This window comes from Branchiostoma belcheri, unplaced genomic scaffold, assembly GCF_001625305.1.
Source record: "Branchiostoma belcheri isolate BF01 breed outbred unplaced genomic scaffold, Haploidv18h27 scaffold65, whole genome shotgun sequence".
Lineage (NCBI taxonomy): Eukaryota > Metazoa > Chordata > Leptocardii > Amphioxiformes > Branchiostomatidae > Branchiostoma > Branchiostoma belcheri.
Genome location: NW_017804298.1, coordinates 1,891,579 through 1,907,943, shown reverse-complemented (window position 1 = coordinate 1,907,943; position 16,365 = coordinate 1,891,579). Strand labels below are relative to the sequence as shown.

At 42.9% G+C, this 16,365-nt stretch overlaps 1 protein-coding gene across 1 annotated transcript in view; it reads right to left on the bottom strand.

Moving 5' to 3' along the window:
- Positions 1-178: 178 nt before the first annotated feature.
- LOC109483581 (microtubule-associated serine/threonine-protein kinase 2-like) overlaps positions 179-16,365 on the bottom strand; it is a 72,857-nt gene continuing 56,670 nt past the window's right edge. Inside the window, exons 13-24 of the mRNA XM_019786616.1 lie at positions 13,726-13,823; positions 13,205-13,296; positions 12,711-12,885; positions 11,947-12,301; positions 11,329-11,439; positions 10,552-10,776; positions 9,934-10,202; positions 9,358-9,584; positions 8,786-8,936; positions 5,317-5,467; positions 4,635-4,846; positions 179-4,215 (exon numbers count right to left, since the gene is read on the bottom strand). Coding sequence (XP_019642175.1) covers positions 3,130-4,215; positions 4,635-4,846; positions 5,317-5,467; positions 8,786-8,936; positions 9,358-9,584; positions 9,934-10,202; positions 10,552-10,776; positions 11,329-11,439; positions 11,947-12,301; positions 12,711-12,885; positions 13,205-13,296; positions 13,726-13,823 — 3,152 coding nt within the window. The 3' untranslated portion in view covers positions 179-3,129. The remainder of the gene's footprint in view (positions 4,216-4,634; positions 4,847-5,316; positions 5,468-8,785; positions 8,937-9,357; positions 9,585-9,933; positions 10,203-10,551; positions 10,777-11,328; positions 11,440-11,946; positions 12,302-12,710; positions 12,886-13,204; positions 13,297-13,725; positions 13,824-16,365) is intronic.

Genomic DNA, 16,365 nt, shown 5'->3' with positions numbered 1-16,365 from the left:
CTGCGGTCTGGTCTATGTTAACATGGTAATGGTTTCCTTCACTGCCTGCATTACCCATGGTGCAAAGTGCTTCCCAGCATGCAATGTCTATGAAACAACGTACACCTCTATCTTGTCCAAATGATACACAAAATGTAGCTCTACTGTAAGCAGGAAAAAAGAACAGTTACAACACTTCTCTCACCACAGCACTTTATTGATTGATTCATAGATTCTCCACTTTCCCATAATATTAATATGCACAGTACAAAGCACCTATGGCCATATTGAATCATTGTACATGGGTCAGTAGTATCAAAGTTACCTATATACAACAAAGTAAGATGGAACCACCTCACGTTCGAACTCAGAAATAACAGAGCGAACCTTTCGCTCCAAGTATTTGCACAATGATATTGAATATGCTGATAACTCTTCTATCCACCACCAATAGATATATTTTTACGTAGTACCACTGACGTTTCTCACAAGAAATTCTATAATGTACATACATGTACAGTGATACTATAGTAATAGCAAATGCAGCACAATTCTCTTGGGAGTATGAACATAACAGAGCTGATATTACACAAGCGAATGGTAAATTACAGAAAAGTGTATTTTTCCTAAAGGGTTTGCGTCCCTACTTTAACAGACTTCCAATACAATTTAGATGTACAACATGTCAGTCTTTGTAAGTTGACTCTGTGTCACTTGTAAGAGCTTTAATAGCATTGCCAGTTTTGAAATGATTACCAACATCACCTCATACTGTGAACCAAAACTTCTGACAGAATAAAATCCGTTTCTGGTTTGTTGACTACCATACTGATCTACTTTGAAGTGTTTTACAACAAAGATGCCTTTATTACAGTAGCAATGCAGAACAGTCTCGCAATAGAAAAGTTTAAAATAGAGGTAAAATCAGGCAAACAATTATGACAGCAACCAAGGCCTGTTCACAATGTTTCACTGGTTACGTCTTTGATCAGCCTTCGACATTGTTTTTATGCCTATGGGCAGGAATGTTAGGTCGATTAGTTGCATAGCAGTAGAAGAACAACATCAAGAACATCAAAAATTTCAGCAGCACAGCACATTATCAGGAACCCAACACGCACACGCACACACTGTCTGGCCCTGGGAGAGAACCCTGTATCATGGATACAAAAAACTACCTCACACAAGGCATTGTGTGTGGACACTGATAACTCGGCATATCTTGCCATGGAAAACATTCTACACTACATTTTCCTATATAATCTTTAGTTACAATAGACCACCACAATAGTCTGTCCTTTTTGTGGGCCAATTATACATTGGCCCTATTTGTTGTGAGAGTCTGTAGTACTCTTAAGTGCTTAAGGTTTTTCCGGAATAGATTTAGTAGTAGTACATTGTTATACCACATACTGTCACTAGCCACAACATGCCTGGTGTGCTAGCAGTTTATAATATTTGCACTGAAAAAAGGACTATCAATTTTAAAGTAGAGTAAAGCTTGTACAGAGCTGTTCTATACCAGGGATTTTTGCAGCATTGTCTATGGTCATTGGCATGCAAGAAGCTTACAAAGGCCATGAGAGATGTAGGCACTATCTTTGTTCCTTTTTATCGGCACTGGAACCCCAAGAAATTAGATGAAAAGTCTAATGAAGGTGTGTCAGGAAAATGATACAAATTGTTATTAAACCCTTGTTATTAGTGTCTTGCAATTTTCTTGATTCTGGAAAGCTACCCATCATTATATAATATTAACATTCAAGGAAAATGCTGTAATGACTGGAGCACATATGCAGATTCAAAACACAACGCTATGTGATGAAGTAAGAGCAAAGAGAATAGTGCCTACATCTTCAGAATGCCTTGTCTGAGATATTAAACTTCATTGCTACATCAGAAATTGCACATGGATTGCTCTCACATCTTATACACCCACCATTGCAATGATCTACAGAAGTGCTGGGGTTCTAAAAGCTCTACAGACTTATGCCTATGTTCTTTGCAGTTCTAGGCAAAGTTCTTAGTATGGAAATGCATTACTGACATTGAAGTTTTGGGGGAGGGGGAGAGTGTTACATACAGAACATCCATAGCTTCTGGAGAGACAAGGAATGAACTACAGTAAGTTGGAATGGTAGTTACTTTTGTGTAGCATATTTGGTGGGCATTTTTTTTTAACATTATCTTCTCGTAACTTCCTGTACAATCTTAGCACCTTCACCTGCACAGTACCGGATTCACCAAGCAGCTATATAATATTTTTTTACCTGACTGAAACCCTTAACATGTTCATTGGCCCTTGTACATCATGCTAGGTTTGACATGACCAGAACTGTTATAAGATATATTTATCCTTGTTCTTGTGCTGTTTGAACAGCTGGTCTTGAAGTCTTTGATGCAGTAATTATAAGAATGGACCTCTTCATGCTTGCTTGGTACATTATGGGTTAGCCAAGGAATCATAGGCTACTTGACTTGCTGTCTACATTATGCCCTTATTCATGGCCTTAACAAAGGCCACTTTCACGTACGACTCAAAATGCATTTCTTCCTTTGGCACAAGTTTAAGCTGATTCTGTTTGAGCCAATGCAAGCCCCAGATACTAGTAGATTTGTGTCTTTGTTCACAGTATTTGAGAGGCAGTTTCAACAATCTGCATGCAGTTTAGCTATGCGTTGTGCCAAAGGAAGAAATACCAATCAGGTATAAGTTTTTCAAATCTGGCTTCACTCCCTTTGAAGACTACACTCCACGACACTTCTTCTTCATCACATGCTCCTGAATGGCACCACGATTGCGTCCCGATGCCATCGTCGGTGGCTTGACCGAGTTATTTCCTTGCCTCTGTACATCAGCAGCTCCTGCGCTATACAGCAGTTCCCTTTGTGCAAAAACATATTTACAGAAAACAACAACAACTTTCAGAATGTAGCAGCCTGCCCTCAGCTGCAACCGTGCAAGATGTCCCCACACTTTTGGAGCAGGCTTTTTTTATATATCCGTGGTGTAGAGCACAGATGCGAATGCATTAAGTCAGTCACAATGAATCGGTGTGTACTTCAACTGTCACGCTGAGAGAATGTCAAATGAAATGACACACACGGAGGACGTACTACAAATAGTTACGTTGTTTACGGAGTATGCGTCTATTTGTCACTCTTGTCGCTGGACTCCCCGCTGGACTTAAACAGCTGCTTTCTCTCCTGCCACAAGCTTTTGCTATCCCGTTTGCCGTTCCCTTTCCTCTTGGCACCGCTCGGGTAGGTTTCGTCCCCGCTACCCCCGCTGACACTCGTCCCGCTCCCACTCGCAGAGCTCAGGGGTTTATCCGGGGACAACGCCCTCCGCAGAAGGGGTGACCCCGGCGGGTCCGCGCTCTTTGGTCTTGTCACGTGCTTCCCGCTGGGCGTGGCGACTGTTACTGTTGTAGCGCTGTGAACGGGGAAGGACTGCGTCGTGTTCGAGATTCCCGGATGGTTGCTGACGAGAGTGAGCGGGCTGGGGCTGCGCGTGGGCGACGTCGCGCTGGGGGAGGGCGACGGCGTCCTGGCCAGCGGCGACAGCGGGATGTGCCCCACCGACTTCCTCCGAGGAGAGCGGAATGTTCTGGCCAGCTTGTGGCTGAGCCCGTGTAGCGAGCTCGGACGGGGGAAGTGTGCGGAGTTGGCCGGGGAGTTCGGGACGCTCGAGCTGGGGGAACTGCTCTGCGAGGAGTTTGTTGTGGTGGAGTGAGCAGAGTCTGGGGGCGAGCGGTAGTGAGGCGGGGACCGGGGGGACTTCTGCGGCCTGGTTGGCGATCCGGGTAAACTCTCGTTCGAAGACAGCGACCGGCTGAGAAAGCCGACGCTCTTGCTCTGCGTTAGCGTTGGGATGCCGTGTCGATGCTTCTCCACTTGCGGGTGCATGTGGTGGAAGTCCGTGCTCCCGCGCTTGCTGCTCAGTCTTCTGAAGATGGAGCTGCGTCGCTTCTTCTCCGCGCCTCCCTCCTTCTTCCACTTTTTCTTGCGCCGCCGCATCATCTTGGACGCGGAGGGGACCCTCTTCCGGCCGCCGGCCTTGATGGAGGTTTTCTCCAGGGGGCAGGCCTGGATGGTGACCTTGTTGCCGTCCCGGAGGATGAGTTGTACGACCTGGGTGTGCAGGAGACCCTGCACGTGCTCGTTGTTGACCTGGGTGATCAGGTCACCCGGTCTCAGCCCCGCCGCGTAGGCTGGTCCCTTCTCATCAACAGCCTGCGAAGAAAAAAAGGAAGCATACAGTTAGTACAGTTATTTGGTATTAGGGAAAAGGCTAGCATGTTCCTAAAATTCATGTAAGACCCATATGTGTGCATAGGTCAAAATCATCAACATCATCATTCTTATGTACTGCTTAGCTCATTTTACATCAGATTACTAGCAGTTCAAAAGCCAAGCATGTTACCTGTAAGACCCATACATGTATGACTGTGTGCTTAGGTCAATATCTTTATGATGACAAAGAATGGATCACACTACCAGGTCTAGTGGCAGAAAAATTCTCTCTTTCTACTATTCAAGAATCTTGTCTAATAAAGAACCTTCCTGCAAACTTGATGAAAGTATTTGTGGAGTAAAAATCTGCAATCAAAGTGTCATATTTTACAGTACTATAGAATGTACATTGTACTCACCATGACTAGATGGTGCACAGTGTAGACATCGCTGTCTCCCATGTACACGCGGATGGCGCGCAGAGTGAAGCCGAACCCTCGGGGGCCCTTCTTGATGACCATGGGGGCCTTGAGGCTCTCCAGCAGGGGGGAGTACTCCCTTGTTGGGGACACGTCACGAGAGCTGGGCGTGGAGCTGGGAGACTGCAGCGGCTGGGGAAGACCTCGCTCGTCTGGGAGGACAAAGGAACATTGTTAGATGTCATGTATGTATATATCTGCCCCTCGGCATAACACACCAGCTTCTGTATCTGTAAGTGTATATATGTAGCTGGTATAACAATGGTACCCCTTGGCATAACACACCAGTTTCTATATCATTCTGTATTAGCCAGTATAACCGTCCCCGTATATAGCCAGTTTAACTGCCCCTTGTCATAACACACCGGTTTCAGTATCTGTTAGTCTGTATAACTGACCCTCAGAATAACACACCAGCCTCTGTATCTGCATAGCCTTTACAACGACCCTTTGTGGTAACACACCAGCTTCTGTAGCTGTATAGCTGGTAAAACTGCCCCTCAGCATAACATACCAGCTTCTGGGCCTGTATCTTTATAGCTGATATAACCGCCACTTCGCATAAAAGATCCTGGCTACTTCAGGGTGCTATTAGGTTAACCAAAACAATAACCACCATTACCTGAGGGTATGAGCAGAGACAGGGCTGTGGCAGAGGCAGACTTGATCATGGGGATGTTGCGTCCTGCCACCCTGTTCACCAGGTCGATCAGCTCCCGGTCCCCACTGGGCTTCCTGTGCCGGATGTCGGGGACAGGTAGCTCGATGGGCTCCTGCATGGAGGAGAAGTTCAGGGTTACTAATGCTTTAAATACATCCACACTAAACTTTCATCAGGTTAGCAAATCAGTCTATTTAAAATGGTTTTCTTAGTTCCACAATGGTACCATACATTTTACTGTGCCTCTCTGTCATCTTCATTTGAGGCCAAACTGAACTTTCAATCTACATGTAAGTTAAACTGAACTTTGATGACACACTATAACAAAGAGGTTGTCAAAATGCCAGCACAGTAAAATATATGGCTGTGGAACTTCGAAAACTATTAACTTTCAATCTCGCTTTCAATACATTCATGTTAAATACATCAGAAACCTAGGAAAGAAAGCAAGGTCTTTTCATAAAGCAACAGTCTGAAAGAAAGAAATTTCATTGCAAAAGTGTTGTAGACAATATCAGTGGTCTGGTCTGGAAATCAACGCAAGACCATAAACTAAAAGCCCACACCACTCAATGTTCTGCAAAAACCCAGGTAAGCCTAGAAGGTAAACTGGTACTACCATAGACTGAAAGCACTCAACATAAAGCACCTGTGATGTCATCCTTTTACATTTTGAGTCGTACAGTGACTCAAAAGTTAAACAGCTTGAAATAGGACAAATCATTATGGATTGTCTACTGTCTGGTGGCAAGTGTTTTGCTCAAGTTGACTGAGGATATTGGCAGATTGGTAATTCTCACATGGGCAAATTTGTGTGTTTGAAATATTGCCATGCCTCTGTACAGGGATTTGAAATTCAATAGTCCCTGCCAGTAATAACATTTTATTCGATGATACAGTTGAAATTGGAGGAAGCAGCCACAATATCAACAAGAAGCCATAGGTGACAATTCTCCGTGAAGTATTATATATTGCAACAAAAAGAAGTAGCCATTGGCGACAATTCTCTGTGAAGTGTGATAAATCGAACAAAGAAAAATTGTTTAAACGCGCGTCGGCTCAGTCATCTTAAGACGCAACAACCAATCAGAGATGCCTACACGTGACGTGGGAAGGGCGCGCGATGCCCGAAATATTTTTGCGTCAATATTCAGCGCCGTGATTCAAGAGATTAATACCCGGAAACAATTTTTTTCTTGTTTTGAACGCATTAACATGCATTTACGCTAATCTAGTATGATTCAGGGTTACTTTTTTTTTAACCTGCCATGGCCAGATTATCTAAAGATGTGTGTATTGTGTGTACAATCTATAGAAAGAGAAATGTACATCAGGTCCGATCATCCGATTTTCACGTTTCGGTTTTTTGGACTCGGTTCATGAACGTATTTTGGTTTGGCTCCTGGAATGTGCGAAAAAAATGACTCCCGGGACTGTCTACAGGGAACACTCGCACATTCGCGGTGTATCAGGACAGCGCGACTGGTCGTCATTAGCGCAGTAACAGTTGCATAAACGGACGAAACCATTTCAAAGAAATGGGGATGTTTCGAAAATAAGCATTTACTCCAATATCAAAACAGCTACGGTAAAAATAAAAAGACGTGCATCATCCCGGACATAATGCAACACCACATGCGAAATTACACAGAAATGCGACGTACGGAAGAATGCGTTTTGGCTGCGAACATCTTCCAAAAAACTTGGCATCTCTTAACCATGGGCAAAAACATCTGGAACCACTTATAAAAACCACCCCGTATCTGCATGAACTTTTTTGAACCTACTGCTATTCCAAACAACGCGTTTTTCTGGACCATTCCAATTCGCCTCGTAATTGTAGGGGTGCGTCTGCGATATTACATTGACCGCGAAAGCAGCAACGGCAAAAATACACATTCGTGCATCAACACGGGCATGCCCGCAGACGGCGTATAAAATTGCGTGCCGATTACACAAAGAGAACCCAGTGTTTTGACTGCGAACATGAAAAATCAGCCGATTACAACACTCCGTCCGGAGGTCCTGACCTCCTTCACGGAGTAATAAATTGTCCTGTGCAACAGAAGTCTAGGTTATGTCTTGCATTCTAACCAATCAATCCAGCCCTCTGGGTTTGAATGACAAATTGTGTATTTTCAGTTGGTGCTCAAGCACGTACAGTGATTTGTTATGGTTAGGGGTGCCTAACATTCACTGCATCTCACCACATACAATGCAGTACATCATCACTCCCATCACAATATCAGCCTGGAGTGTACAAAATGCATTAGCCTCTCAAAGGGAGCTTCATGTCCCAATGTTGAGGGGGAGGGGGCACGCCGCTAGTACAGAAAATGTTTCCAAAAGTCACAGAAACACTTGAGACCAGCCGACAGCGCGTGTGGAAAAGTAGAGACAACAATGTAATGGACTGAGCCACACTCCAGGGACAAGAAGGGCACTTCTTTTTCAGCAATGCCCTATTAATCATGGGCTTGAGAAGGACCCTTTGGGTGATTCTGTTCTCAACAGTGTTAACGTACTGCGACTTTGGCGGAAAAACCCTTCTTGTTTAGAATACCACATGATGCCTTCCCGAGTTGGCATGCTGCAGTGTTACACCACAGACTCAAAGCATGCAGTTAAATGTCACACCATCCCCAGACATTAAAATGGTGAGAAGCAAGTGCGTGGTAGTTAATATGTACAACCAAGGAGGACAACAACTATGCAAAAGCAGAAGACAACCAACACCACCAGTATCACTGCACAACACATCACATCCACATGCACTCACCCTAGCTGGTTTTCCTTTCTTCTGTAAGGTGAGGGGGAATAGAGAAGATGCTGAGTTAGGCTCGGGCATGCTGGTACTCATGAGTACATATTATCTTACTTCAATCCTGTGGTGCTTAGGTGAGGGGAGAGACCACAAATGCAAACCAAGACACATACATGTATAAATATCGACTACACAAACACACAGTAAGTTGCTTTTGCTAGGACGGATACCTTGTTTACACAGCTTTCTATTCCACAAATTACAGCAGACTCAAGAAAAATACATGGCAACAAAGCTGATGTACAAAACCTTGATGTTCAAAAAGGTCACATTTGACATCAAAGCGCAGTACATTCAATTTCCAAGCCAAAGCCCAGCCAGGCTGTTTGCGTGAATTTTGTACTGTATGAAGAATGAATTACCCATTAAAAAAAATAGCACTCAATTAGTTTTTTTTTTCCAATTTTTTTTCAACCCGTCTTTTATATCATATTTTTCGTCCTCTTTGACTGCCCGGGCTGGCTCCTGGTAGGAAAATGTGACCTTAGCAAAATGCGAGATACATTTTGTATTTCATCAACAGTGGTTTGTGATGCCACACAATATTATTTATGTGCATGTACAAGCTTTTCAGAGCTAGAAAAAAATGTCAGCCTGAGTTCTCACCAGGAAGCAGCTGTCGTCATCCTCCATGGAGATGGCGAGTCTGGGCAGCGTGTCCCGCGAGCTGAAGCGGCGCCGTCGGACCGTGATGGGGGGAGAACTCTCGCTCTCCGTCTGGGACGAGTCTGTCGCTCGCGGTCTGAACTTTGGTGTGCTGGAAAGGTCATGACAGTATGAATAGGACACTGTTAATATTATGCTCTCTAGACTGGTAATACTGTAAATTCATCAAGTTTCGTAGGGGCTGTTTGAATATCACAGTGAAGGGTTTTGTGATCTTTAAGGCTCCTTACTGGAACAATTCTGTGATCATGGTAGTATAGTGGTAATCCCTTCTGAAAATAATTTTATCAGGTTCGTAGAACAGAGTTGTGGTGTCATAAATACGAAGTGGATTGACACTGTGAAAACCATGAATATAAAAACATGTCCATCACAAACATTTTAAGATTTATAGTTGTTGTAACACATACTGGAATTGGTCCAAGAAAAATCATGAAAAGTCTGCCTTTGGAACATCATTCTGCAGGAATCAAGTCACTGTCACAGAGGATTGATAATCCAATCATGCGTACCATTCAGGAGAACTGACACCTCCCACTGCCCCAAGCTCCGCCTCCTTGTCGCTGGCCTTTGGTGTACTCTCTCTGGGCTCCACACTGCCGGTACTACTGACACTGTCTGTCCTACTGCCCTTCTCAGACTCTCCTGGGCGGGAACTCTCGGCTGCTGGCTTCGCAGGCGTGTCGTCTGCTGGTCTCTCAGCCTCCCTCCGGGATGTGTCAGGTTTGGGCTCCACTCTCTTTGAATAAATGAATGAATGAATGGTTTATTCATTAATCATTTTGATCAGGTAAAGCACATTACAGCCATGGGCTGAATTGCATACTTTTTTTTACATATTTAAAAACTGTTGGCACTAGGCTCTTAAATTATTATCTTTCCTATTTAATAATATAAAAGACAGGAAACGTTACCCTTGTTTCTTTGGCTAGCTCTGATTCGCTCTTGCATACTTTTTATATCTTTAAAAACTGTTGGCACAAGGCTCTTTAAATACCAGTTAGCGCTTATTAAATTATCTTTCCTATTTAACAATATATTGACAATGACATTGAAACAATGAAAATATAAAACACAGGAAACGTTACCCTTGTTTCTTTGGCTAGCTCTGATTCGCTCTTGCTCCTGTCCTTGATGGCCTTCCTGCGCTCGATCCCGCGGCCTCCCGTCGGTGTCTCCTCGGCGGTGAGTCTCTCCATGCTGCTGCTCTTCCCGTCCAGGGACATGGAGAGTCTGTCGGAGCTGCTGTAGCTGCGGTGGTAGCGCGGGGAGCAGGAGGAGAAGTTGCTCAGGTCAGGGTACTGCTCCTCTTCTGACTCACCCGACTCCAGCTCGTGGTTGTATCTTTCCTGTCGAGCTGGAAATGTGAGATACGATAGTATGTTAACCAAGGATTGTGGGGTTCAATAACTTGTTTTTTCCTAGAGTGGAACTTGCAAGAAGTACATTGCACTAGTCTTGAAAAATCAAACTTCTCTTTCATTCAACAACATGCATCACAACTATTACAGTAACTGTAACATCTTTGGATCATAGCTACACTACAAAATACTTCTCTTGGGCTCTTGTTGTCTTGCTAGATAATACTTCACAATGATACAAGTTCAAATTTGCTGATTTCCTAGTTGGAGATGAAGTGTCTGGACTATGGATGGGACTCTGGACTATGGATGGGATGACAAAACAAAGCAAAACAGAAAACTTACTGTCAAAGTAACTTGTATCTTCCTCATCGTCTAACTGTGGCACAAACTCTGCCTTCTGCCTGAGCAGCATAGTCCAGTCCAGGTCGGCGAAGAACTCGTGTTCCTTGAGCTCGTACGCGCCTGTGGTGCCGAGTCTCTCCACCGGGTTCTGCTCCAGCAGTCTGGTGATCAGGTCCTTGGCGTCGTCTGGGGGAGCCTCTTCTCCTTCTGGCCATACTATTTCATCTGAGGGGTAACATAGAACAACAAGTTAAAACTATGAAATATCATCTTTAAATTGAATCAGTAAGGGACGAAAGAAATTTGAAAGGGAATAACAGAAATTGTGTTCACAGTAAGCAGTTCTTTATTCACAACCACTTGTTTAAAAAGAGCTTTAGGTCTTGTTGAATCAAAACTACTTGATTCACAAATGGTTGTGAATGAACATCTTTGCTATTCAATCATTGACACCAATCTGGTAATACTAATCTCAGATGTATCTCTAACATCGCAAATAAATAATTTAATTTAATAATAAGCACTGAATGGACTTTAACCTTCTCCTTGCTGATTTATCTCATAACTAATAGAGACTTGGTAGCCAAACAGCTACTTTAATGTGCTAAATGGGAAGGCTGATGACATTTCAGCACCGTGGACAGATCTACTTTTGCAGATCTATTTGTGATGTGATGGCATTTCAGTACCTGTCAAATCACATACAATGTAGTCATGACTATCTCAGTGTGCTACAGGCTAGAATGATACATATGGTCACATAACATTTTAACTCACCGTTGACAGCCTGTGAAAACAGCTCCTCGGGTGTTTCTCCGAAGAACGGCACACAGCCGACCAGGAACTCATACAGGATAATCCCCATGGACCACCAGTCTACTGGCTTTCCTACAGGACAATTGGAAATAATAACATTACAAACTGCATGCAAACAAAGTTAACAAACAAACAACTCCATCAATGCATGGTTTGCAAACCCCAAACACTGGGAAAGACTTCCAAGCACTGGAAAAATTAAAAATGTAAAAGATACAGGATTAAGTTTAAGCAGCAGAAGATATGGCTAAAGACCGTATGTGCTTCTTGAGGGTACCTTATGGAGAGGAACAAGGTTCTATCTAGCTTCTGCACTTAGGTAATGCAAAGTCAACATCTACATTTATGACATAAAGAATGTATGAGTTCATATGGACTATGTTTTATTCCAGCTTTGCCCCCTACTCTATTTTAAATTCAACTTATTCATTGACAATTTTGAGATGGATATCACTAGCTGTTAATGTAAGCACCCCAATTCAGGTTTACTAAAAGGGTTGCTAGATGTAACCTGTGAATGAATAAATAAACCATTACTGGGTAGGGGGATCTGTCGTCGTGTAAGAAAACTTGACTCACCATAACCCTGTCTGAGGATGACCTCTGGTGCGATGTACTCCGGTGTCCCACACACCTGCTTGTCTGTGAACTGTTTCGGGTCCAGCGTGTCCTCATACAGGTTTGTGGTCAGGCTCATCAGGCCCATCTTAGACAGCCCAAAGTCCGTCAACTTTATGTGCCCCATGGACGTAATCAGCAGGTTGTCGGGTTTCAGGTCTCGGTGGACGATCCCGTAGCTGTGGATATACTCCACGGCCAGGACGGTCTCGGCGAAGTACATGCGAGCCATGTCTACGGGCAGGGGGCCCATGTTCTTCAGAAGTGTGGCACAGTCACCTCCTTCTACATACTCTAGCACCATACATAGGTGTTTCTGTGGGGAGCAATAGCAATCAGAAAAATTATTACTCTTGGGAATGGCAATTTGGAAGTATTAGTTCTTCACAAAATTTTTCATTTATAAAACAGTAAACAGCACATGTGAACTTTCTGGGACATGTTCTGTTCTGCATATGCCTCATGATCAGGATGAACCTGTCAAACTGTATGCTTTCTTCAAGCCATCCCATGGCAGACTCCAATGAGGACAACAGTCTACACATGTACCATTTAATTACAATAATTTACTTCAACAGCTCCTGAGAAATTACAACACCCAACTCTCAGTGAAACAGATCCCCAACCTTGCTAGCAACAAGGGGAAGTGGCATCAATCAATACAGTTTTGAGCGTTGAGTAAGTCACACAGGGAATTGGCAAACAGTACTAGTGGAATCCCTTACCTTAGTTTCAAAGCTGCAGTACATGGTGACGACAAACGGGTTCTCTGCGAAGGTGAGGATGTCCCTCTCGGTGAAGGCCTGCTGGATCTGGTTCCGCAGCATCAGGTTCTGTTTGTTGATCTTCTTCAGGGCGTAGCGCTGTTTGGTCTCCTTGTGTCGAACCAGGTACACCGCTCTGTGGGCATCATAGATGATAGGAAACCAAAGGTCAATATCTTTGATGTGATCCTCCTTTACAAGTTGAATTAAAAATCATCTTATTCTTTATTTCCTTTATTTGCACATTTGATAAAAACCATAATACAAAGTAAAAGTGCTAATATCCACACATCTTTTCCACTTATACCAACTACTGTACATGTAAGTATTGTATACACCTTTGAGATTGCAGATTGCTATTGAAAAACAAAAACAATCACAATGAAAAAATTGTGTTTGTGTAATTATTATCATAAATGCAGTATTCAAATCCTAGGATGACTGAATATAATTACCCGTAAGCTCCGTTGCTGATCAGTTTGACGGTCTCAAAGTCATCTTCGCTGGGTTTCTTCTCTGTTCCCTCCAGCTTGCCTGCACAGGTGGTCTGCAGTACCAAAACAAGGCCATGTTGTCAGTAGGGGGAGCAACTAGACAAGGGTGTATCACTTACTGATGGGAACATTCAATTCAGAATCTGTTAGCAACAGTTGACAGCCTTTTTAAAACATTAAAAACTTCAAACAGTGCTTTTTCCTTTTTCAATGTAGTGACTGGTATTTTTAATTATGATCCACCATACACAATTTATAGACATATACATACTGCTCTTATGGAAATGCTGATAATGAAAAGCTTTAAGTTTATACAATAATCTTAATTTTGCATATACAGAGTCAGTAGTTACATGTGCTAAGAGTAATTGAATCGAATGTGCGACTGAAAATTTGAGGTGAGAAAAGATATGATTCATCTTCATCAAGGAATGTACAATGCACCAACACAGATGAGCTTTCATGCTAATAGAGTTATTCACCTCACTAGCCGCCTCACTGGCGGAGGTTTCATCAGTGTCGGGAGTGTCAGGTCTTCCGCTGTCTGTGTCCACATCAAAGTTGGACAAGTCGCTCATTTCTGGGATGACAAAACAGTTGTGGTTGGCTTCTAACATAGGGTAGGCTGGAATCAATGGTGTGCGTTTAGCTACAGTTCTACATGTATGCAGTCATGTGTTCAGGCTATTCCATCTTAGAACCTCAAGAGGGGGCAGTTAGGAGTTCTTTTCTCTTCATCAGTCCAATCTTCTATTCCTTTTTTATGATCCTTGAGACTGCCCCTCTTAACGTTTAAAATGGAATATGCCTGAGGTGAATTCCATGGCATTTTGCAAAAGGAGTTTTTGCCTTTCTTGTTATATTGGTGGTTTCTCAGCATGCTCTACTGTTATAGCACATGCAGCATGACAGGCAGGCAAGTCAGGATTACTGGATGGCATGCGTTCAAAATCTGTTTCTCTGGAAAAAAATGATACCGTGAAATTGGGATAGTACATGTATGTACATGTATCATGCATCCATGTTAATATCGAAAATAGTGATACATGTACAATGTAATTTACAAAGAAATGAAAAGAAAGAAAGAAGTACAGAAGAGGTCATAGTACTTTGATAATCGAAACTAAGCAAAAGCAAACAGAACTTGAAATTAGCTTAAACTTATGATAGTAGCAAACCATTGATCTATAAACCGGGATGTAAACATGTGTAGGAAAGCAAGAGGTTATCAAAGGACGTAATCACATCACATGACAGGACAGAAACTTACCTAGGATTTCTGTGCAAAGTGACGAAGGATAGGAAGCAAGGAAGAGAAAGACAGTAGAAGTCAGATAGAGCAGCATAAAGATAGAACGGACAGGTAGGAAACATAGCACTTTTGTGCCTGTGTGAATAATGCCATTTTGTCTTATAATCTAAAAATGACAACAGAGAGCAAGTACAATCCTACAAGATAGCGCGGACAGATAGAAAACATAGCACCTTTGTGCTATGTCTGTGTGGATGCCGTTTTGTCTATCTAAAAATGCTAGTTTTGAAGAGAGCGAGTACAATATTCTACATGTGGCTTCCTGCAGCTGGCATGTGCACAGGTATTAGTTCAGGCACCCTAGTCTGTAATTCCCTGCGTTCCGCCAAAAGTCTTCCAGTAATTACACGAAACAGGTCGTCTACTGTTCCCTTTACTAATGCTTCTTTTACATGTTCAGAATGCAAAATGCACATCAGGGCTCGAAGTACATGTACTATTTTCTGCATACCATTGAAAATTACACATGTACCTGCGCCAGACAAGTTTTACCTGCACCATTATGACTTTGAGAAGTATGGATCATACGAAAAACTGTTCAGAAACGATTGCCATTATTTCTTTTATAAGTGGTGACAGTCAATGCTGCAAAGAAAAACCCACATACACCTACATTTTGTATATAAGCACAGCCCCAATTTTACATGTACATGCACTATAATCTGCATATACCCAGTACATGGACCAGTGCAGGTTAGGTGCGGGTAGACATCAGAAATACCTGCACATGCAGCCAATACATTTTACAAGTACAATCATGTATTTCGAGCCCTGAAAAATTAATGCATTATGGTGGTGCTTTTCTTTTGACAGATTATTACAGCCCAGGCTTACCCGTCTTATCTACAAGAAGGACACTTGGAATAAATCTCCCTTTGAAGCCTACAGACATTCAAGGCTCTTCTTGGAAGATTGGTTGGGAAGAGGCAGAGGCTATCTTTACATGGTATAAATAATGATAAAGGCAGCACATTTTTTTCCGTAAATGATGGTTTTGGCCCCTTTCTGAGCAATTTTCCTGGAATAGGCTGGGCCCGTTCAAACATTTTTTCTGGGGAACGGCTCTTAAGGATGAGCCTTTTATGTCTCTTGGTTTATGTGTTACCCATCTAAAGCAATTTTTTCAGCACGCCCAGTTAGTGTTACAGCCCTTTATTTCTCTGAGTGTGTGTGTATCACGTGCCTAGTATTTGTATTCTAGTGGATCACTCCAGACCTCCAAAATATTTCATTTGGGAAAAGATGGTCTTGTCACTCAGTGTGTGAGTCATCCATCTAAATTGAATTTTCCTGGGACACACCGGATGTTTGTCACCCATTAAACAGTTTTCCTTAAGGGTTTCTCTGTGTCTCTCAGCATTTTTGTCACCCATCTAAACAAATTTTCCTGGAATATTTCTTAATGTGTTTCTCACCCATCAGAAGCAATTTTCCAGTAACAGCCCTTGTTACTTGTAAAGGATTTCCTCACTTAGTACGTTTGACACCCATCTAAAATTTTCCCGGAACATTCTTTCTGTGTTTGCCACCTTCTAAAGCAGTTTACTGGTAACAGCCCTTATAAACAATTTCTCCATGTCACTTAATCATCTAAACTTTTCCCTGAACGCTCTTCATGTGTTTGCCACCCATCTACTGTAAAGCACTTCCTGTTAACAGCCCTCAGGGCCTAGCACACTTGTGTCTGTCTGCACGTGTGTCACCTGCGATGGGATCCCTCGTGAGGCCCTGTTTTCCAGTAACAGCCCCTGTAAAGGGTTTCTCCATTGTCACTTAATCATCTAAAATTTTCCCTGAACACTCTCCATCT